The sequence below is a fragment of the Caenorhabditis remanei genome, chromosome X (assembly GCF_010183535.1).
Source record: "Caenorhabditis remanei strain PX506 chromosome X, whole genome shotgun sequence".
NCBI lineage: Eukaryota > Metazoa > Nematoda > Chromadorea > Rhabditida > Rhabditidae > Caenorhabditis > Caenorhabditis remanei.
Window position 1 is genome coordinate 10,889,512 of NC_071333.1, and position 23,893 is coordinate 10,913,404.

General features: G+C 38.0%; 5 protein-coding genes across 5 annotated transcripts; 2 read left to right on the plus strand and 3 right to left on the minus strand.

The window, feature by feature from the left end:
* Nucleotides 1–11: 11 nt before the first annotated feature.
* On the minus strand, nucleotides 12–1,884 carry GCK72_024159 (uncharacterized protein; the record flags this gene model as incomplete). Its single annotated transcript, XM_003117897.2, has 6 exons — nucleotides 12–144; nucleotides 215–371; nucleotides 630–737; nucleotides 947–1,015; nucleotides 1,284–1,409; nucleotides 1,467–1,884. 6 exons carry the CDS (start codon nucleotides 1,882–1,884, stop codon nucleotides 12–14), a joined length of 1,011 nt encoding a protein of 336 aa, XP_003117945.2.
* GCK72_024160 (uncharacterized protein) lies at nucleotides 1,483–1,887 on the plus strand (the record flags this gene model as incomplete). The annotated part of the gene is made up of 1 exon (XM_053735749.1): nucleotides 1,483–1,887. One exon carries the CDS (start codon nucleotides 1,483–1,485, stop codon nucleotides 1,885–1,887), a length of 405 nt encoding a protein of 134 aa, XP_053579315.1.
* A 12,890-nt stretch (nucleotides 1,888–14,777) lies between these two features.
* GCK72_024161 (uncharacterized protein) lies at nucleotides 14,778–16,381 on the plus strand (the record flags this gene model as incomplete). Its single annotated transcript, XM_003117808.2, has 9 exons — nucleotides 14,778–14,819; nucleotides 14,873–15,100; nucleotides 15,150–15,206; nucleotides 15,256–15,366; nucleotides 15,413–15,589; nucleotides 15,635–15,721; nucleotides 15,772–15,825; nucleotides 15,875–16,060; nucleotides 16,109–16,381. The coding sequence occupies 9 exons, from the start codon at nucleotides 14,778–14,780 to the stop codon at nucleotides 16,379–16,381; spliced, it is 1,215 nt and encodes a 404-aa protein (XP_003117856.2).
* An 846-nt stretch (nucleotides 16,382–17,227) lies between these two features.
* Nucleotides 17,228–18,407, minus strand: GCK72_024162 (uncharacterized protein; the record flags this gene model as incomplete). Its single annotated transcript, XM_003117692.2, has 3 exons — nucleotides 17,228–17,390; nucleotides 17,472–18,290; nucleotides 18,343–18,407. The coding sequence occupies 3 exons, from the start codon at nucleotides 18,405–18,407 to the stop codon at nucleotides 17,228–17,230; spliced, it is 1,047 nt and encodes a 348-aa protein (XP_003117740.2).
* A 717-nt stretch (nucleotides 18,408–19,124) lies between these two features.
* GCK72_024163 (uncharacterized protein) lies at nucleotides 19,125–21,849 on the minus strand (the record flags this gene model as incomplete). Its single annotated transcript, XM_003118352.2, has 10 exons — nucleotides 19,125–19,229; nucleotides 19,336–19,437; nucleotides 19,625–19,721; nucleotides 20,435–20,535; nucleotides 20,583–20,672; nucleotides 20,827–20,865; nucleotides 20,926–21,018; nucleotides 21,212–21,480; nucleotides 21,554–21,695; nucleotides 21,787–21,849. 10 exons carry the CDS (start codon nucleotides 21,847–21,849, stop codon nucleotides 19,125–19,127), a joined length of 1,101 nt encoding a protein of 366 aa, XP_003118400.2.
* Nucleotides 21,850–23,893: the final 2,044 nt, after the last annotated feature.

Here is a 23,893-nt window from a genome sequence, read left to right on the forward strand (position 1 = left end):
ATGATGAATGATTATTGTTGACGGATCCAGTTGTCGCGTCTTGGACGAGACGAGTCGGTGGTCTTGGATGCGTGGTAAGCGGAGAGAACGATCTCATCAGCTGATCTCTCACGTCTGGCTGGCACTGGAGAAGATTGCTCAGATCTGAAATAGAGAATTATTAATATGAAAAATGACATATTCCCTTGCTACTAATGAATGAATCAATACTTACCCACTGCTGGTAGCATAATCACTTCCCATCGATCTTGGGCTCAAATCATATTGTCTTTTCACGTGGTATGCCCCATATCCGGTTGTTCTGTATGGTACATAGTCTCCTTTGATGTTCTTCGTCAACACCTTAAGTTCGTTGGCACTGCTCGCCGAGTCTGCAATAAGATTCGTAAGCTATTCTATTTTTGCTCCGAGTTCGTTGGTTAAATGGAATGTTTGCGTTTCGGTAGGTAGGACAGTGATGAAAAAATTGAGAAATTACGCAAAATGGACTGTTGACATTTCTTCTAATGTTACTGTTTAGCGACGCAAGGCAACCAATGGCTCTTAGTTTTACTTCATTCTTCTATTTGGCATCAGAATGGGAAAAAGAATGAGTGGAACTCGGTTTGCTTCAAAAATGTGCTACATACCTCTCTTTAGGAACTCTGGATTGTATTCGCTGTCATATTGACGAGTTCTGGAAGCTGGACGTGGAGAAAGAGCTTGAGTGCGATGTGGAAGGTTTTGTGGCTCGTCACCTGTAATGATTCCTTTTTAATGATGTGGTTTGAGAATTAACAAGTTTTTAGCTAAAAATCTCTTCATTCTAAAGTTGAGCAAGTAGCATGTAAATTTTGAGCAAGTATGTCAAAAAGGCAAGCGAAACTCAATGAAACATAAAAGGGGAAATGAAGGAATTTTTAAAGGTAATATTGGCGGGAGTATTGATATTCCTCATGAATCTCACCGGTTGGCGATGGGCTGTGCGAGACGTATCCGGCATCTCCCCACTTGGTTCCGTATCTGGTGATCGAGTCTGAAAATTCATAGTTTGTGAGTGAAAAGTGGTTTTTTGCCCTGAAAGTTTATTAGTTTTGAAATTAACTCAACAAAAACAGAAACAACCAAAGAACAAGGAGACTAGAGCTAGAACTACTCAAGGACATATTCGGTTTCTACAATTCGGATTAAGGTTACTTTAGTTTCAGCTAGAGCCCACAATTTTCCTTCCCAGTCAATTAGTCTAGGCTCGTCAGATTCATAATCTGATCCGCTCTCATAGTCAGAATCGGAAGAAAAGTAACCTTTGCGGTGTCTCTCGTATTTAGCGTATTTGTCGTAAACGGTTTGTCCTGGAGCCTCAACTGGCATTGGGGAAACACTTCGGGAGCGGTCTGGGATCGACAACTTTCTCTTGTGGTGAGCTGGTCCTGAAAAAAAAAGATATTCTTTTAGATGTATTAAAGTATGGGGAATTTGCAACTTACCGTAGCCGGCAGAACGATGTGGGACAACTTCTCTTGGGCTTGGTGGGACCTCATCCTCCACGAAGACTGGTGGCTGGAGAACAAACTTCTTTGGAACCTTCTTCTCTTCCTTTACTGGCTCTTCAGATGGAGCAGACGACTTGGTCCATCCAACCATACCAATGGCATCGATAGGTTCTTCAGAGATATCTCTAATTGGTACCTGGGCATCATTGAGTCTTTCGAGATGGTTGAATGCAGCAGAGATGAATGGAATACTCTTTCCAGAAAGGACCCATCTTCCTTCGATGTCAAGAGACTTCAGACGGTTTGGTCCACGTCCTTGGATATGGGAGTCCATATGGAAGTACTTGATATCATCAGTGTTGAGACCGAAGTCAGACATGAACAAGTTTGGAATGGTGGTTGGAGGAGCCATTGAGAAAAGGAGAAGTAGTTCAAATGAGCTAGACGAGCTGAGCTGATGTGATGTCTGGAAGTGACCTTGACCTCGCTTTTATACCAGGAACAGTTTTTTTTCGGAAGGCAACGCCCACCCCTACTGTGGTGAACTTGGTAAATGCGCACACATGCACTAAGCTCATCACAAATAGAAAGAAGAGAGGGTCGACCTACGCGTAGTAGAAAGAGAGTACCGTATGTGTTTTGGGCGACGTCGAAACAAAAAAAGAGAAGAAAAAAAACGAGCGAAACTGTTTAACACCGGATTACTGGAGCGGTGGCGTACGTTTTGGAAAATGATCAGTTTGGTCGATTTGTCAGCTTTTCTTCAAACACTGCGAGGAACTGACTAACAGTGAAGGAACGTGAAAATATTGGAGGGAAAAAGTTCCACGTGAAATGTTTAGCAACTCGTTGGTGTTCAAGTAATTTTGTTAGCAATCAGTTCTAAACTTGAAATAACTTTTTTGAAAACTTTCATTTCCTGATCATTGAAATATGCGACATAGTTCTTAACGATCTCTTGTATTAGTTCTAAACGATGTCTGCGGCTGAATATTACTGTCAATCTGACTAAATCAAATTCTTACAGTAAACAGCAAGGTCTTAACTGTAAGTTCAATTTCATTGTATATTAAATATATATCCTAAAAATTTTCAGAAACGTATTCGAACATTGCTGAGAGCAAGATATTTTTCTCAGTTTCTCAGTTTACGCATTCTAGCATTGACAAATGGACGGTCTTCGATGTTCTCAACATTAATTTGAGCATCGTTTACATAATATTAACGCTATCAAAGTTTGTTTTTGATATTCAGAGATAGTCAATAATTTTCCAGTTGCGTTCCGATGTAGTCAATCAATGTCTTCGTCACTATTTTCAAAGGGTGTGGTATTTACTCCTAATTTTTCATCACCATCTCACACACACGCTCAATTCTTTTTTTTCTGTTCATGACCAAGAAGATTGTTTACCACTGTTTACTTCTCCGCTTTACAGAACGACAGTTTTAAGATGGAATGGGCAAAAACGAGGAAGAATTCAACGGTCGCGTTTTGTTTTTGTTACTTGCCCAAACTGTTATTTACTCTTCATTGGTAGCCTCGCTTCTATTCTTTCAATCAAAGTTTTTGTCATAAGTTCACGTGGCTTCCGATGGTTGGTGTGTGCAATTTTGAGAAAATTAAATTCAAAAAAGTTCTTATGGAACAAAAGGTTTTTTGGTATATGAGGAATTTGATTATTTTAAAAAATTGAATATAAGAAGAATTGTGAAGTACTAATCAAAAAGGGAAAAGGTCCAGCACAAAACCGATGTATTCAAAAAACAAATAAAAGAGATGCGTAGCATTCCAAGAGAAAATCAAAAAATCAAAACATAATAGTCTTGAGTACCAACTACTATAGAATTATAATGACATCCAGAAACGACCACTAAAAAATCAAAAAACTTTTGAAAGTTTGAACAGGAATGAGGCAGTCTATATCTAATAGGAACAAGTTATGATTGTTCTTTGTTCGAATATTTTATATGAAATAAATTTATATCTGATCCAAAAGATTTATTATGAAAATGGGGGAAAATTGCTCTGGATGAAATATGTAACGTTTCCTGAATTCGGCCCAGCGAATTTATTTAAACGATACATTTATTTATATAGACATTAATCTCAATTGAAGCGTTCTATGGATTCGTTGTTTTCCGTTCTTAAAAGAACAATCACAAATGGAAAGCCATTTAGCAGTGATTAATTGCTATTATACTCGTTTCGAAAGAATACTTTTACAGGTTTTTCAAGGAATTCTTCGCTTATAAAATTATGACAACAAAAACCTGAAGAAAAAACAAAGATGTTCCAAGTGTTTGAGAAAAAGAAAAACAAGTTACAGAATTATTAACTTATTGATTGTTTTTGAATTGTTTTCAGTTATTCGAGTTAATCAATTGGCGACAAGGAAACGCAATGTGTATTCGACGCCTCAACACAACGTATCATTTGAATTTTCTAATTCCTCGTTTTTTCCGTATTGAACTCTCCCAAATGTGAATAAAAATAGAAAAAAGTTGCAATAAAAAGAAAAATGTATGTGTTTTTCTACTCTGAAAAAACTCACCATCAAAGCATAAGTTATCCACTTTGTCATAATCCATCATCTCTGTCTTTTCTTTTCTTTTTTTAGCTTTCATTCTTTTCCGCAGATTCTCCACTGACGACCTGACACTCTACATTTGAACTAAAATTCTTGGAATCTATCACAATTCAAAGAGCGCTCATTATTCACATCGTGGACGTGGAATTTGTGAAGTGAAGTGTAGCAAGTAAAGTGTATGCAATAAAAGTATCATATGCCGTGTTTCCAAAACTTTTTTTTTTCCATTTTTCTGCATTCGGATATTGCAATTGAGTTTCTAAAACTATTGGTTGAAGTTCAAATATGTGACATATCTGTTTTCCGTGCCACCTTCTCCAGTGAAAACGACAACAAGATATGTGGATAGCTGTTCAAATATTCTTTAGAGAAAAAAAGAAAAAGCAATTCAAACACACAAAATTACTCAGATCTCTCTTAACTTTTTTACATCTTTCTGGTATCTAGTACTCGTTTTAATTTCTGAAAACTCAACTTTCTTTCCATTTGAGTTGCAAAAAAGAATTATGTCAGAGAATTCATATTATATCCAGAATAGCTTTCACTCGCTATTAAATTGAAAATGGGAGGATAGAATTCATAGAGCGGATGAAAACCTCATAAAATGTGTTATGTATTGCTATATGTTATTTTTTATCCAGTTTGATGAAAAGAGAATGGGATGATGTAAATACACTAAAAATAGAAGAATTTGTAACATTTCGAATGTTACAAGTATCATAGTACATATTGTAGAATAATACCTTGTCTTTGAAAGTTAGTTTATTCAAATTTTGAGAAATATTTTCAAAAAAGCTTTCCATTTAATTGTAAAACTTGAAAACTTTGTTGATCGAACCTCCCAGAACCTCTTTTTAAAAAAATTTTAAAAAGTGATTTATGATCTCTTAATTGTTTTCTCTCTCAGTTTTCATCTCTCTTTTCGTTTGTCACGTTAACAAAGATAATTTAAATGGTAAACAATACACCTTATCATTTGCCAATACTGTTGATTTGCATTTTCTTTCGTTTGTACCGCATCACCTACAAATTCTTTTCTATTTAACTATCTCCTTCATTTTCAAGATTTGTTCCAAGAAATAAAACCAGTTGTTGTCATCGGATAGAGCTATCACAAAACGAGAAAGCCTGACTTGTTTTGTATCAAATTACTTGCTGTTTTTATTTCCAGGTCTCTCTTTTTTGTTCCCCACCAACAGTTGTGTTTTCGCAGCGGTTACTTACAATGATGCCACATTTTTGCTATTCTCTCTGTTGTTATTCTAGTTTTCCACCTTACTTGAATTCCCCAGCCTTTCGTTTCACCTTTTCTCCATTTGATTGTTCTATTTTGTTCTTCTGTATTTCGTAATTTAAACAGAAGGAATTACAAATCGTGACTCATGACAAATCGTGACCTTTGTGTACTTATCCCAGATGAACTGCACAGTCATGATGTACAAAATGGTATTTGTATTACATTTACTCCATAACAATTGTCTCGTCGTACAGCAGCCACAAACCTAGTATTTGAGTTGTGAGCCATAAGTTTTGAGAGAGGAAGAAAAAGTCGCATGACGTGCTCAGGACACCATCATATTATCTCCACTTTCCATCTCCTCCTTTTCACTTATTTTAATCTTTGTTCACTTATAACACCTCTATATTCCAGTTTCAATTTTAAACGCAATTCTCAAAAGTTTGCACTGAAGAGTAATGACTAAAACTGAGAGAAGATATGAAACCTTTCAAACTGAGCTTCCGTTGAAATTATAACAAAATTGAAAAAGAGCAGAAATGAAAACTTGATAAAATCAGCTGCTTAATTATGTATGTCTGCTCTCTTTTCACCATCTCTTCTACTTTCTATTGTTTTTTTCCCACTATTGGAGTATGATCAATTGTTTTTGTTCAAGTCAAGGTGCAAAAACACCCTTCTGTTTGTAAAACTGTAATAAGGAATTTGTGACGTTGATTTTGAATGAATCAGGTCAATATAAATTCAACCGGTTTTTCAAAAAAAAAAAGTGAACGTTTTGAAATTTTTGTTTTGAAACACATTGGTGAACTAAAATTCTCAACAAACACTTATCGATACAGTCACTGACCACATCGTACTGTTTATCTGTTCTTGCACTGTTAGATGAAAACATGTCCCCTATCTCTGGTCCCTGAACGAATAGACACCAGATGATGAAATTCCAGAATTTCATTCTCTATTTAAATACCCTTTCTCCTTCAGTTCGATGTCGATTTGAACTAAATAAGTATCCATCTTATTTCTGTTAGTTAGAAATCTTTGATTACCTAGAAATTTTATGAATCAAGAGTACAACTAGTGTCACGGCAATTTTATCAACCCAAAGCAAATTCTTCATAGTATCTCTGACAAACATCAATAAACATTCCCTAGTATGCTTGTTGTCTACAAAATTGCTACCTGCCACTATTGATTTCCAAATTTACTTTTCAAGACTTCATTCACCCAAACCAGTCTATCTTCCTCAATCAACTTCCTCTCTTTGCCATTTTGGTTTTCCGTTTGAAAAGTGCGTGGCCCGACGTCGATAATTTCCGGCCGATCAAACTAATCGAATAACGTTTTCCTCACTGACAAAACAGATTTGTTGTGTATGACTCGTTGTCTATTTTTCTCCGTTTCTTTTCCGCCTCCCTATCTCTCTCCTCCGCCCAAACGAACCCCGCCCATTGCGGCCACATCTCAGTCTGTGTCGCTCTTCTCACCTCAACTCTTCTTGTCTCTTGGTGCACTCTTTTGTAACCGATACATCTTTTTTCTAGAGGTCATACGCCCTACCCTCCACCACGTGTGTGAGGGGGATAAGTTATGATACGTACAATTTGTACGACGGGGCATTTGGCATCCCCTCCAACATTGCATCTTTTTCTGATAGATTTCGTGTCATAGAGCGATAAAACAAGAGAATAGTATAAAACAACGCAGTTTGACTCTTTCTTTCCTCTTTCTCGTTGACAAAATTTTCAATCTTTTCTTTTAGTTTTATTGCGTTCCCATCTCTTTTCTTTTCTTGCTCTTCTCTTTTTCAAAAACTTTTAGACAATCTTCTCAATTCAGGTCATCATGGCTATCGAAATGCAACAAATCATCGAGTTGATCCTCGCGATCTTCCTTCCGGTAAGCTTGATTTTAGTATGAGCAATGTTTCCAACGTCCTGCCGACAGAATTCAAAACAATAAATTTCAGCCATTGGCCATCTTCATCCACGGATCCGACTGCAACATTCATGTCGCTGTCAACATCATCTTGTGCTTCTTCTTCTATCTCCCAGCCATCATCCATGCTCTCTGGTACTGCTTCTTCAGAGCTTAGACAATTCGCCCCTCACGACGAAAACTGCCAAGCCGATTTCCCTACCCCAAAAAATCCAATGCATATTCTAATCTCCCACGCATTCACCGTTTTCTAAGTTGCCTTACTTTCTAATTACCAATCGAATTTTATGAATGGCGTTCTCTTTTTCTCTATCTTGTTGTTATCACAAGTGTTTTCTTTTCTCTGCATTTGGTACTGCTAATAAAATCAATCGATAAGCAATTGTTTATTGTGTTGTTGAGCGAAAAGCAGATATGTCGAAGTTTCTCGCTGAGAAATGGCCCCCCGAGAAGACTTACACTGCGTGTGTATGTATGTGTGCCCACTTCATGAAGAAATAGTGCGGCAATCAGTGGAGACGCTCTAGCGATTTTCGAAAAGTGAACAATAAAACTACCCCGTGGTTGATGGCTGATCGTTGTTGTGTACGTTACTTGGTTGAAGGTCGACAACACCTTCCTCCTTCATGTTGACTTACATGGCCTTCCGAAGAGAGGACAGTATACGAGTAGTTTACAGAACAAGACAGGTATATACGCCAATTCAATGTTGTTTTTTTCGGGATCCTCTGTTTTTCGATTGAAGAAAAATGAACTTCCGTGGTGTGCAAACAAAAAGCTTTTTTTTCGAAAATGTATTGGGTCTCATGGAACAAAGGGAATCAAAAGATCTCTGCGGCGAAAATTAAAGGAAAATATAATTTATTAAATTTGAGATATTGAAGAATTCGCCAGATAGCGTCTTTTTTTAAATATAGGTTTTTTGTCTTTAGTTTATATTTCAAAACCGTCACAAACAGGATCACAGTCGTTTTTGGAAATCAAGAATGGACAATCTAAAGTAGAATTTATTGCTGAAAACCAATGTACAAATAAATAATCTATGACTACCAGCAAATTTAAACGCACTTTGCTCTCCATCAATACACTAGATGCAAAAAAGACAAAAATACAATCAGAATAATTTATAATGGAGGATTTCCGGGTTTAACTCGAGGTTATGCGTAAGAGTCGCCGTCCATTTGAGTGTTAGAAAAAGTGGATGACGTCTTGCTACCACTGCTGCTGTTTTTCTGAAAATCACAATGATTACATGATTCTGAATTAAAATGTGCACCTCTTCAGAATTTGTAGAGTTGTTGTTCGAACTCTTAGGGGAGTCTCTCATTGGCTCCGCATAACTGCCTGTATTATTGTCTTCATCGTCGTCACCACTATTGTTGTTGTTATTGTTGTTTCCGTTATTATTACTGTTGTTATTACCGTTATTTGAGTTTCCGGAACCGCTTAGTTTACGGAATTTAGCGGCCATATTCTTGTACCTAAAAAAGTTTAAGAGTTTGTGAACAAGGCACTTGAGAATGTATGGAAAATTGGATTACTTTAAACAGCAAAGGTTTTGAGAGCATTGAACATATCCTGGCTGACATTGACATGGAACTCCACAAGCCACAACTACTTCGGCATCTAAAACTTTTGATTAAACTTTTGGTTAGAGATGGAGACTTGTGTTAGAAAATCGATAGTTGTTGTTATATTTGCAATTGGACAAAATATATAGGAAAGGAATGAAGAATGTAATAAATATGTTATATGAAAGAAAGAGAAATGGAGAGAGTACGCATTCCATTCTGATCACATCCCCATATTGGTTAGCCCCTATTCTGGCATGCTCGACACCCTTGAGATGGAGGAGGTGGGGGTGGTAGAGGCATCCGTTGTTCTGCAAGTCTCATGCACATCTGAACTATGAACCCTCACTCAATCTTACGTTGTTGCACACATGTTGGCTGACATAATGGCATACACGCTGGAGAACATTGAATTGGTGTTGGAGCAAATGTCTGAACACATGTTGGACTACAAGCTGGCATACAGGTTTGGACGCATGACAGCTGGAAAGTTCAAGTTTTTTTTTCTATTTCCATGAAAGTGCATTTGATGTTTCTGTACCCTAGCTATGCAACTGCTCTCACAAAGAGGCATACACTGAGATGCACATGGTGACGGTGCCATCTGAACTGCGTACTGCTGAACACAGTTCATATCACAGCTTGGATAACATTGTTGAGGGCACATGGATTGAACACATGATGATGTACAGGAAGGCATACATGCTGGAAGGCATTGGGAGATAGGTCTTGCAACCTGAAGATTTGTAACACATGCATTGGTGCACATTGGTCTGCACTGTTGTGGGCACATTGAGTACTGTTGAACACATGATGGAGAGCATGATGGCATACACATTGAGTCACATCTTGGGGGTGGCATCTGAAAATAGATTCATCAATCAAAAATGTTTCCCAAACCATTCCAATTTCCCATCAAATTTTCCCATTTAATATAATAGTCCACTTAAAAATGTGAGTCATGACATTTCAATTTCATCTGTTTTTTTCTGCAAGTTGCCGTCAGAATTGAAAAATACCAAACAAGTTTTCTGAAGGGTTACTTTGGTTTTCGGTCAAACTTACTGGCGCGGGAACCGAAATTTGGATTTGTTGAATGCAGGTTGGTAGGCATCTTGGCATACACTGTGGAATGCAGTTCGCTTGCCTGAACACATCAAAAATTAGGAATATAGGTTGTTGGGGAAGTTAAACGACTTACGTGCATATTGAAGGACAATTGTTGGTACAGGTACTGCAAGTGACTGCTTGAACACATTGCGAGTTACAAGATGGCATACATGCAGATACGCAAGATTCTTGCTTGACGCTAACTTCGTATTCCTGGAGACAAGAAGAGGAACAAGATGGCATGCATGAAGGTGCGCAAGTTGGACGAACAGCAACTTGAATAGATTGAATACACTGTGGAGTGCATACCGGTTGACATTGTTGTGGACAGCTTGGGAAGACTGACTGTAATCATATCATAATTATTTCATATTCAAAAGTTACATATTTCCTTACTTGGATGCAAGACGATGAGCAGGATGGCATGCACTGTGGAGCGCATTCCGTAGGACCTTGAATTGCATTAATGCATGCTGGAAGACAGAGCGGCATACACTGCTGCCCACATGATGGTCCCTGGAATGTTTCTAGTTTTCTTCTTTATTTTATCATCGGATTCTATACCGATTTGACTAGATTGATACATGCTGAATCACATTTTGGCATGCACTGTTCAACACAAACTGAGGTCTAAAACCAAAATAAAATTAACTGAGATTAACATAAAAAGCAACAAAAACCTTGGCCATAACACAAGCTTGAGTGCACATTGGTTGACACCTATCGGGACAAGTGACCTTCAAAAGTTGAAGTGAATAACGGTGAGAACTATTGAAAACTCACGAATCCGTTGCACGAGCCACATCCACAGTTACCTTGGGGACACATTGCACAACATTGTCTCTTTGATCGGACTCTTGTGATAAGAGAACCATTCATTCTGAGAATTGGAGAACTCAGAAGAGAAGTTGAAACCTAGAAAATCAGAATTTTTCACATCTTCTTATTGGGATCAATACCTCATCTGCTGAAGAAAGTTGGATCACTGCAAGAGCAGCGACGAGATACTTCATGGCTAAATGTGAGGAATAGATATTTTTGATTGGCACAAAACGGATAGTAAGAAATGAGTCGACTATGAAAATAATGTCCGGCACTGTGGTCAGTTCTCCGCTATTTGTACCCATATATTTATAGAGATTGACACTTGCATTGTGCTCGACGGCGGCCACTTTTTGTGAACTCGCGCCCATCAAACACCATTTCATTTTGTCGCCAAACACTTGATTGCACACCGATATCCGGAAATCGCCCGGTCATTATGCTCAATTTTTCAAGTGGTCTCGCCGTTTCGAAGGCGGATTTTGACACTTTTTGGCAGGCATTCACACGCTTTTTTGATACTTTTTCATGTATCATATAAGAATATAATTAACGGCAGAAAAGTCCAACCAGGGACTAATAGAGAAAAACCATGAAGAGGGCGGACAAGTGGGGATGGACTCAAGATGAACATTTCCTGCAACAGGTGTCAAGTGCCAGATTCTAAAACAGGAAAAACATATTTTATGACAAAGGTTTTACGTTAAAAAGGTCAACATTGTTAGAATAGCTTTTCAATCTTTATAGAAAACTATAGTTCAGCAAAAATTGCTTTTCATTAAATCCAGTTTATCAATATAAGACTTTATTACAAAAAATTTCCGAAACGTTCAGAAGTCAATGGCCAAACTTGAAATACCAACAAATACATTAAATGATTGAATAAATAATACAAAAATTAATTAATCTCGAATGACCATATCAATTGGTTTCCTTCGAATAGCCAGTGCATTCTTCTTCAACAATGTATCTCTCTTTCTTCTTCCGTATCCAAAACCACCACCACATCCACAAGATGAACCACCACCGCCTCCTCCATAGCATCCACCGGAGACATAACCAGAACTGTAACCACCTCCGTATCCGCCGCAACCTCTGAATAAAAAAACCATTAGCAAATATAGTGATGCACGTTTTCTTTTTTTGTACCCTCTCATGCAAACCGGCATACACACCGGCATACAACAACTACAGCAGTTGCTTTGTATTTGGATAGGAACTGGCACCGGCTGGAAAAATCGAATTATTATGAATTTCATAAGAAAAGTCCACGTACCACTGGCATTGGCATGGGCATCGGTACAGGTACAGGTTGAGGCACTGGCTGAGGTACTGGGACAGGTTGAGGGATAGGGACAGGAATTGGTGGGGGTAGTGGAGGTGGCATTGGCATCTGACAGCAAATCATTGTAGTCACACAACATCCTCCACCTCCAAAACCAAATCCGCCACCGAATCCGCCACCGAAGCCACCACCAAACCCAAAACCTCCAAATTGACGCTTGACTCGGAGATGAGAGTTTTCGATGTTGGCAAGAGCTGTTGTGGTTGAGCTTTGCTCCTGCTGAACATATGTTATTTATTACAGTTACATATTTATTTTTAATTTTTCATAACTACATTATTATATTCTATTTTAAGACCACTGAACAGTGTTCCTTTTACTCAAACAGTGACCTATTACTTCTGCAAATAGTTGAGATAAACGAGCGAATTGTGCAGATCAACTCCAAAAAACATGCGTGCAACTAGTTATTGCTGGCGACTAAGACAAGATCATCTCATCTTAAGCATCAACAATGGCTCGTTCAGATGTGCGAAAACTTGTATACTGCTCAACGATCAAACAAATATTTCATAATTAAATAGGCTTACCTCCAAGCTTTGGCTCAAGCTGTCGACTGAAAATAATAGCGAAAGAATTCCTGTGAAGAATAGAAACATCTGAAGAATATGCCTGAAACAACCAACACGAACTAATATGAACCGTTTTATACGAGGGTCAGTAGTAATATTTACACAAGGTTTCCATGACAAGATGGACTGGATACAATATCCAGAATTCTTAGTCATCAATGTTCGTTTCGTGAATTCTGAAGTGTACGGAGAAGAAGAAAATACGGCAGCTTCATTGAAAAAAGAACAAACTGTATTCAATTGAAATTTTTTGAACAAAAATGTATTGAATACCTTGTTTACTCTTTGTATGTTACTTAGATTAATATGGTGAAGTCCTTTCAGTTTCACTTTTCCACAGTTTGATATTCTTTGATCTATAATGATACCAGTTCTCAATGTTAGCATGAACAAAAAATCAAGAGTTCTTATTGACCTTGCTCTTGACGACCAAACTATATTCTCTAAGCATGATTCATGATCATCTCTTCATCAGTACCCCACCTTCCAAAAACTTGACGCATTATTAAAATTCAAAAACTGTTCTCTATTTTTCTACCCTTCCTGTAATAAAGGGAATAGTTCAAATAATAGGGCAATCGGGAGCGAGAATCCAGAATTGTATTTGCGTGAAACTGTATACTTTTGGAATTTGGGTGAGATGAAAAACCGCATGGCGCAGACTACTGTTTTCCCAATTCTAGGAGATCGGCTAGAGATCAAGAAACTCAATATGTTGAATAGATGTGCTAAAAATCTAGGAATAATCGAATTCCCAGCAGAGCTCAAGCAACATCAGTTCTTTTAAAACTATTCTGTATTCTATTTCAAAACTTCAATATAGTAAGCAAAGCGCTTTCCCAACTTTTCTGGATTGTCAATAAACAACTCCACGCCTGAACATTTGAACATCATATCAAACGAACATCGACTGTGGTTCTCGAGTACATACGTTTTTGCCGGAACACTGATAAAACAGAGCCGGCAGAGTGCTCACGTACCGGTTTTCCTCACGTAGGATGATGCTCAATACTTCCCTGTAACATGACCACCCCTGAGCTTTTAATCCGATTCCGGCGCAACTTTTTGTGCATGCTTTCAAAAAAGCTCACAAACATTGCAACCTTTTATCCAGCGCCGGCAACTCAACTCAACCTCTCAACCGGTATCCTCCGGGTGGGTTGAGTAATAAAGAATGTGATAATTGGGGTTCTTGATGTTTGTTTATTGCAGAGAAGAATCAACGAAAGATTGTGCAAATTCAGCACAAGCAGCAGCTGAAGGGCGTTAACCAGTTTCTTTACATGTATTCTTTTATGACGAGGTTTCTATTTACGGAATATCGGCAAACAACGCATCACTTGAACTCTTTTTGAATGTAGTGTTCGGAGATTGAAATTTGAATTTGGTTTTGCTATACTCACGTTATTTTAGTAGTGATGTACGGCAGTAAAGCAAAAACACTTACAAGAAACTAACAGAAGATATTGTAAAACATATGAAAAAATAACTTTATGGGACTGGAGAACAAACTCGACAGAATGTTTCAGAGATATTGCAATAAAATACACATAAAAATCAACAACTTTCAGGAAAACCAAGAAAGTTGAGAGAAATTTTCAAGACAAAATAGTGTGCATATCGGGACAAAGTGATATCCAGATAGTCAGATTTCAATCTATGCAGGAGAGCTGAAACAAATATATGCGGTCAACCAGATGACATATTTTGGTGTACAAGCCTATTGATAACACCAGTAAAAAAACAGGTTGCAGTTTCAGTATACACCTATTGTCTATCCTTCCCAAAATATATGCGCTCAAGCTAAAAACAAACAAATTTCCTCAACAAACATGCACTTTTTGGAACTGCGTTCTCATTGTTTTTTTCCAAAAATTTTGACAGTCTTCCTCATATTCTTCTTCCTTTACCATATTCCCACAGGTGCTCTAATCCGATCATCACTACTCATCTATGTTTGAAGCACAATTGAAACTGCCTTCGTTCTTTTTTGTCATCTGTTCTTGCGCATGCCGGTCTTGCCCTCTTGCCATGACTCCTCCCGGCGGGCGCGTATAAATAGGAGGAGCGCAACTCGAGTTGTCAGTAGTAGCTCGGCTTGAATACTCTAACAAAAGCAGCAATGTTCCGCTCGGCTTTTTCTATCTTGGCTATTGTAGCTTTGGTATGTTTTCAGAATCGCTTTGAATAATTTACTTTTCTCATTTTTCTTTTTAGGCTCTTTCCGCTCCAACTCTTAGAGAAAAGCGTCAGGCTTGCTCATGTGCTCCAGTTCAACAGCAACCATCGTGCTGCCAGCAATCCACCATCAATGTCCAAGTTCAATACACCCAAACTCAAGTCCAACAGGTCCCAGCTCAAGACCCATGTGCCTGCCAGCAGCAGCAGCCTGCTTGCGACTGTGCTCCAGTTCAGCAGAACCCATGTGCTTGCCAACAAGCTCAGGTAAACTTTATTTTTTAAGACGATGATCTAAAAATTTCTTGATTTCCAGCCAGCATGCGATTGCGCTCCAGTTCAACAACAGCCAGCCTGCTGCCAACAAGCCCAGGTAATTTTAATAAGCAATAACAGCTCCATCAGTTAAAAAATAATTTTAGCCAGCCTGTGATTGTGCCCCAGTTCAACAACAGAACCCATGCGCTTGCCAACAGCAACAACCAGCTTGCGACTGTGCTCCAGTCCAACAGCAACCATCCTGCGACTGCCAGGTAAGCTGACAACAGCACAAAAATATTACTATGATAAAGATTATAGCCACAACAACAACCAGCCTGCGATTGTGCTTCAGTTCAACAACAGCCAGCTTGCGACTGCCAACAGAATCCAACCTGTGTGACCTGCATTCAAATTGAAATCCGTCAAGTTCAACAGCAACAACCAGCCTGTGATTGTGCTCCAGTTCAACAAAACCCATGCTGCCAACAAGCTCAGGTACCAAAAATTAGAGTTTGAAATGATTTAATCGAATAATTTTAGCCATCATGCGATTGCGCTCCAGTTCAACAACAGCCAGCTTGTGACTGCGCCCCAGTTCAACAAAACCCATGCTGCCAACAAGCTCAGGTATATTATAGTAAATTTTGACAGTATTCGACTATACTCTTTAATTTTAGCCAGCTTGCGATTGCGCTCCAGCTCAACAACCATCCTGCTGCCAACAAGCCCAGGTAACTATTCCCATTAAAATTAATCCAACTAATTCGTTCGAAATTTTAGCCATCCTGTGACTGCGCTCCAGTCCAACAACAACCATCATGCTGCCAACAACAACCACAACAGCCAGCTTGTGACTGCGCTCCAGTTCAACAACAACCATCTTGCTGCCAACAAGCTCAACCATCTTGCGATTGTGTCCAACAAGCTCCAGTCCAACAAGACGCTTGCGCCTGCCAACAAGCTAAGGTAAGAATTTGAAACTACGTGCCATATTCAATAATCCAACAATTTCAGCCATCCTGCGATTGCGCCCAACAAGCTCAGCCAACCTACCAAGTTCAAGTCCAACAAACTCAAACCAACCAATGCGTCCCAGCCTGTCAACCAGCCTGTCAATCATCTTGCACCGCTTCTTACACCAACCAACAAAGCCAATACTCATCCGCCACCACTTCCTGCGACGCCAACCAATGCGTCTGCCAACGTGGATACGTCAAGTGCGCCGAGCAGACCTGCTGCCTCAGATACAGATACACCAACCGCAAAGCCAAGCGATCGATCGCCTAAACGAACTCTTTTGTGACCATGTCTTTCATTTTCGACTTCTCAAACTATTTGTACATTTCGGTAATATTATTGCCATTATAAAGTAGTTTTCCTTTCAAATTGTTTCAAATAAGTTTCATTTTCAATTTAAAAAAATGCTCTATACTTCAGTCCTGTATACCTATTGCTGTCTACAAACTTTTTTATCTTTATTTTTTCAAATCAACCATATTCTCCAGCTTCATCAAACCGTGATATATCATATCACGTTTTTGGTAAAGGTCTTGAAAAAAAACACGTTAAACTATGTAAGATAGAAAAAAAAGCAAAATATCGAACGTAATTTTTGAAATCGTTGGAGTGACCGTTCAGTTTATTGAAAAATAGTAAAGCTGATATAAATTTGGATTGGAATGATGGTTTACTGATGGAGTTTTTTGAAAATCAATGAAAATATATGTTTAATTCTAACTAAACCCTGTCTAACTACTGATGGATATAGCGTTGTGTCTTGTGAGTTTTTTACATAAAAACAAACAGGGTCTAATAGAACTGTTGGATATGAAAGGATACTTGGATTCAGTTCCAAGATTGAATACCTTTAAAAATACAACTATGCAGTTAGCTGGTCTACTAATTCCGTGGTTCAACCAATAATGAGAAAATAAAGTTCCGTTAGTAGAAGCTCACGATTAGATTTTATGTGATTTTACAGATCAATGAAAAAGTTTGGTCACAATAAAAATAATTCTACTGAGTCTCATATTTTATAAAAAGACATGTTAAATTATTTTGTCAAGCAGCACAGTGACATGTGCAAAAAAAACATAAATGGTTTTGTTAAGAAAAAAAAAAGAACAAAACATGTTATGGGTCGATGGGAACAATCTTCAACACCAGAGTTCGTTCGTCATCCGTTTTTCGATTGTCTGCGTCATTTTCAACAGTATCGTACATCACAATCCGGGACTTTGCTGTAATCTGTGTCGATTTATGTCTTGGAATAACACTGTAGTTGTTGATGAGTGATCTGAAAAACTATCCTGAGTGAATGATGCAAAAAAACATGATAGACAAGCAATAACTACTGCACTGCCAAAAAAAAACTCACTCGTCAAGACTTGCATCTACTTTCACTTCCTTTGCTGATAACCAAACTTTTGCGTAATCCATAAATCTTTTCATTACTGATATTTGAAGCCCTTTCATTTTTAGTGTAACTCCAACTTTGTACTCATTGTTCTTCAAGTTCAAAACAATTCTTCGAATCACTGGGAATTCGATCTGTCCTTTATTAAATATCGTATCCGCATTCGGATGAAGTGGAAAATTGTCTAGCTCAAAGGTACTTTCCGAGTTATAGTCGCAGTAATTGATGACCAGCTTTTTGGCAGAATCTATCAAATTGTGTCGAAATTTTCTCGTAGACGGATAAAAACATTCAATGTAGTTCATGGGAGCACTGGAAGGACTAACAAGATGTAAGCTATCCTGAACATCTTTGCACTCCAAGTTGCTAACCTTGAATTTGAACTGAAGACCGCGAAAGCCAAAATAGTGGTAACAATACTCATTTTGAAAATAGTTCAACAAAGTATTTTTTCTCTCTTCTCTCAATAATTTCGAAATAATTTCTCGAAACAACGATTTGAAGTGCTTCCATTCATCGGGAATCGGTCTACTGAATGTTTGTCCGGGGACAATATTCTGATATCTGACTTCCGAATATTTCAGTTTGAGTGGTGGTGCACTTCTTTTATCTCGCCTGAGACGATTCTTGATCTCAATTTGGTTTTCGTCTTGCGAAATTTCAAACTTTATATTATTCAACGTAATACATTTTTCTTGTAGATGTACGTAGTCAACGCGAAACGGGATAAACTGCTCCACATTTTTGAATGATGAGTTACATCGATTGGTGATATGAGTTCTAAAAAAATTATAATACGGTATACTTAATTTTACAGTTTGCTTGAACCTACCGTTTATTGGCATCTAGAAACTCTATAACAACTTTTAGACAGGGGTAGGTTAGACCGGCAGGCATTGAGAGTAGGGCAATAGAGAAAGGTGGACCGAAACAAAGTGAGTAGGGACCTGTTCGATAGACAATAATGAGTGCGTACACAGACCACTTGGATGCAGATGGGAAACGTAGACGAATTAACACATCTGTCTAGGAAGAGTGATGGATTTGACCATAATTGCAACAGAGATTCTATCTCTAGTTAATTAAACAACTTCTGGGAAACAACAAAAGACAACAAATGTTTTTCAGTCATCCTGTACCGCTTCTTACACCAACCAACAAAGCCAATACTCATCCGCCACCACTTCCTGCGACGCCAACCAATGCGTATGCCAATGTGGATACGTTAAGTGCAGACCTGCTGCCTCAGATACAGATACACCAACCGTAAAGCCAAGCGATCGATTGCCTAAACGAACTCTTTTCTGACCATGTCTTTCATTTTTGACTTCTCAAACTATTTGTGCATTTCAATAATATTATTTCCATTATAAAGTAGTTTTCATTTCAAATTGTTTTTTTTTAATTGCCCAGTCCAAGGTTTCAATTTCACAATTCATTGCATTTAAATCTACAATACCTATACTTTAAAAAAACGGAATGGCAAAAAAGAGTTAAGTGAAAACAATACAAACGAGATCTTCAAATATTGAGATAAATCATGGTACAATACTATTATCAAACTTTTGGCACGCAGGAACATTTATCTATAGTAATAATTTAAGTGTTGAATATTCAAAGAAGCTCGATGTAGCTGACCGGCAGCTTCCCACGTTTTCCTCCCTTCTCAGCCATCACGTATTCTGCATCCATTCCGGGAAGGCGATACACAATGAGAATCTGCAAGAGGATACCAAATTGATGGATGATTTACGTCATTTCACACAATATTTGGTTTCGAAAACAGAAGAAAGGGAAAACCAAAACGTCTTCTTTGATGACTTACATCATTTTGGGTGACACTAATCTCTTGTGGCAGCACTGCCTCGTAGTCCAAGATCACTTTGGCTTGTTTGGTCCCCAGATCGTCAGGAAGCAATCCAGTTGGCTGAAAGCAAAAACATAATGAAAAGGCTGAGGAAATTATTTTTCCAGCATTGAATCTAAAAAATCTAGTGAATAGAAGAGGATATTGAAGAACAATAGAAAGGCACTAGAGAGGAAATGAGCAAGGCGAGTCTCAGACGCAAAAAACTTTTATTTTTGCTAGAATTTTTCCGACCCGAATAACTAACCTTTGCTGCTGCAATAGCCGCCGCCATCGTTCGTCCGTTTGGTGGGTCACCGCTATTGTTCACCAGAATCGCCGAGCTTCCGCGGAAAGACATAGTCCTGAAAAGGATTTCAAAAGTAATTGGCATCTTGAGGGACAATTGAAAACGGAACATTGACAGAAACATTTATTCGTATTCAAATCGTTTTCGAATTTCACACAGAACTAAATAACGCACACAGCAAGGACGACTAGTTTTCGGTAATGCCGATCAACGGCGTTCGAAGTAGTAAAAATTATATAAAGTCATACACACAAAATCTGAAAATTTGAAATGGTCATACTAATAAAACAAAAAGTGAATACCGGGCAGGTTAAATGATTTCTATGATACATAGTACAAATAAAAACGTTCTCAGAACACTAATCTCAACACGTGAATACTTTCTGTTTTGTATTTTTCAGTCAACTTGGCCAAATAATGAATGACACATAATTTAGTTCTGGGAAATGAGAAATGGGAAAAATAAGTGAAGAGTTTTGTTCAAAATTATATTTTGAGAATTGAATAGTTTCAGGATTCAGGATCACAATCACGAGCGGCAAACACAAGTTTTCGGTGAAGACAATCATTCATCGTGACGGCTCATGTTTCCATAATACAGGGGAGAATCGGCGAGAGAACTGAAACTTTTGCATGACACATACAACTACAACAACAATTAACAGAAAATTCGAGTCAGAGAACAACTACTAGTGGATGAGTTATCCTAGACGCATGCGACAAGAAAACTAATGAGGCTACTTTACAATTAACAAGGAGCTCACTCACCCGCTCAATTCGCGTTGCAAATCGGCCATCAATTGATGAGCTTGAGCGTAGAAAGACATTTGTGCTTCCACAAAATCACGAAGACATTTCAGTTGATTGTTCTGCAACAATTAATAATTTATGTTTGATTCTTGAGAGAATCGCTTACGTGTGCTGTCTGAATTCCTTCGAGGAGCAATTTGGTGATCTCCGATTGCTTGTCAAATTCTGCTTGGGCAACACGCACGTCCGCTTCAGCCTGAAACTTATCGAGGGTTTCTGAATGTTCTTGACAAAACACTCAAGATAATGAGGGAAAGTTTTAACCAAGAAATACGTTTCAAATAGGTACAAAAGGGGTGGGACCACGCATTATCACAATGATGAACCAATTACAACGTTTATCAACGAACCTGTTCAACTGTAAACCCTCCTGAGGTTTTACTATTTGTCTGTAATGTTATTTATTTTTTCTTAGGCCAATAATATAATTTATAGAAGATAGAACCTACCACTGTCTGGGTGTCCACGTTCTTTGCTTTCTTCAGCCGACTCTTGCATGCATCCAAATCCAATCGTTTGCTGTTCAAGACCTTTCTCTCTTTCTAAAATAAAATTTTTATTAGAAACGGATTTAGATGGATTGCCAATAGACTATTGCCCTCCAGTAATAAATTCAAATTGCCTTAGGGTGATTTGAAATGCATTTAACGAATTGAAAGGTCTTTGTTCGCTTCTTTAATAGATTTTTATTGGCATTCGGTCGGAAACCAACTGAATCGTTCATAATAAACTCACCTGAATTGTTTTCATATCTCCTTCGAGGAAACGTCTGATTGGGAGCAAAGTGTTGGTAGCAGCTTGTCCACAAAGTTCTCTTTCAGCTTGTCCCAATCTATTCTCAGTTTGAGCCACTTTCACCAAAGCCGAGCCATATGGAGTCGTCTCTCCAAATGTTTCTCCAGCTTCTGTCATCGCTGTAGACAATTGCTCAAGGTTGTTCTGTCGGACAACTCCATCCTTCTTCAGTTCCAATTTTTCGTAGAAGACTTCTTCCATACGAACGGCTGAAATATATTATTTATGGGATGATTGATGACAAGATCCGTCATTTTAAATGTTCATTTTGAATTCACTCACTTGGATTGGGCTGCAAGTAACTCTCAATTGAGGAAAGAAGGCGACGGGTGTGTTCTTCGGTTTTGTCGGCACGTTGCAGCAGATTCTCGAAGTGTGAATCCAGCTCGGTACGCTCTGCTTTCAGAAATGTTTCTTCGGTGAGCTGAAAAGCAAAGATTTAGAATTATAGCAGCCTCAGCGATGACTATTCGAAATACAGTTGCACTATGCATGAAGGATTTCAGTCTACTCACCTGTTTGGCTCTGCTGAAGAATCCACCGGCATCGCTGGCAATCTTTTTAAAGTTGAAATCCATGTTGAGTCGTCACTAATCTGAAAGCAAGTCGTAAAACTGAAAGGAAATCTTAGAAAAAAGATGAGACAAACAGAAAAATAGAAAATATGGGTTGTTGGCACACATCAGGCAAGGGGTGACGACTACGACGACATTACTGGAAAAACGGGGTGAAGACGGCGGTGGGAGGAGAGAGAGGGGCCACTAGCGGAAAATCGATGCGAGACTGCGCGTGTCGTAAAGGGAAAGGAAACGAAAAGTGACGGAACAAGTGGAAAATAGAGGAGAGAATTTTTGAAAAAGGAGCGAAAAAAGATGCGTGCAACAAAAATGCAAGAGGTCGTTCATCTTTCTCAGCATTCGCCTATCCATTTTTTGCCGAATTCGAAAAAGCAAGTCGGAGTGACGGGATGTTATACTTTTGAAAAGGGGTTGTTACATGCAATCATTCTCGAGAAAAAGTGCGTTTCAAGTCCTCAAATTTGATTTTTTCTGACAATCTTGAATAGCATCTTGATAGAGATTTGTGCATTTTCTTTTCGAGCGTCATGCATACGAATACCAAATATTTCTTATTACAAATACACATTCGTTGGTCGTTGCATTTGGGTGGGAAGGTTTCCGACAGAGAAAAAGTATTTTCAAATGGTAAAACTCACTAAATGTCATAAAATCGTCCCAATAATAATACAATTCATCAGAAAAGAGTCGATTGTGAAGAAAGGAAGTATAAACAATAACAATTGCTGGGCGTTTAGTAATTTAATAAGAGAAGACGGCAAGAAGTGCGCACGCAAACAAGAAATGCGCAAGTAACCTGGATAGCGCATTTCTTGAGCATCCTTCGCAGAGACAATGTAAACAAATAAGGAAAAACAGTTGTTGTTTTTAGAAAAAAAATTGGATGGGAATCTGACTACAGCACAGTCACCCAAACTCCGAAAAACAACTGCAAGCGAAACTTCTCATTGGAGCGCAAAGGCCGCGCGCTACAGTAGTCAGAAATTTTTTTAAAATTAATTTTGCAACTGAAAATTTTGATTTTATTCAAATTGCGAACAATAAAGGAAATAAAAAGCGAAAATTGTCCATAACAAAAAACGAGAAAGGCAAAAGCAACATTTTGCAAAAAAGAAAACTTGTTTTGAAGGAAAAATAAAGGCGCTGATACAGATCGAAGTTTTGGCCTGAGAAATCAGTTTTTTCATTATTTCTCGAAACTTATTCGGCAAAAAAGTGACCCATCCATCAGAAATGAAGATTTATTAATTGCGGATTTTTTGAGCTATAATAGAGATTAAAACGTCAAGAAATAGAGAGCTGGATACAGTTTAAAGCCGAGAATTCACCAAAACTTTTCAGTGCAAAATGGTGTTTTCTTAGAAAAATTATCCAATGCAACACTCAAAAGACATGATATCGTGGTTTTTAGAAAAATAATTGTTTTTCCTTGATGTATTCATCACATTAACCTTTATTGAAGTGACTTTTTCATCTTAAAAACTTTCCTTTCCGGAAAATTAGATTTTCATTCGTTGGTCTGGAAAATATTATTGAAAATTAACAGTATTTGAAATTTTTATTAAAACATAACAAAAACCGCTAATTTCAAGAACCAAAACCTGATGAAAAAGAAAAAAATCAACTTTTGTTGGTAACGAGATTACAGAAAAACCCCAAGGAGACTAATATAATCTGTTTCTCTGAAAAAACACTATAATTTTTCCAAGAATTGAAACAATTCGCAACATTATCAATTCTAACGATCTGTTACTTATTGGTTCAGATTTTTAATCCATCATAGATCATGAGTAGCTAGATCTGCGGTTTTACAACACAGCTAACAATTAACAATGGACAATATGTTCTGGACATCATGTTGAAATGTATCCTGCAGATGTTTGTTTTAATGAATCATCAATTTTGTGGAATTAGGGCTTTCTAGCAAGCAGATTTTTTCTAGCTGTTGGTCTCCTTAAAGTCTCTCTCAGTATGGATGTTCTGTAAGATCTTCTTGATTGAAATCAGTTCTTTATATTCGTTTGAAATTCGGCTCATGTTCCCA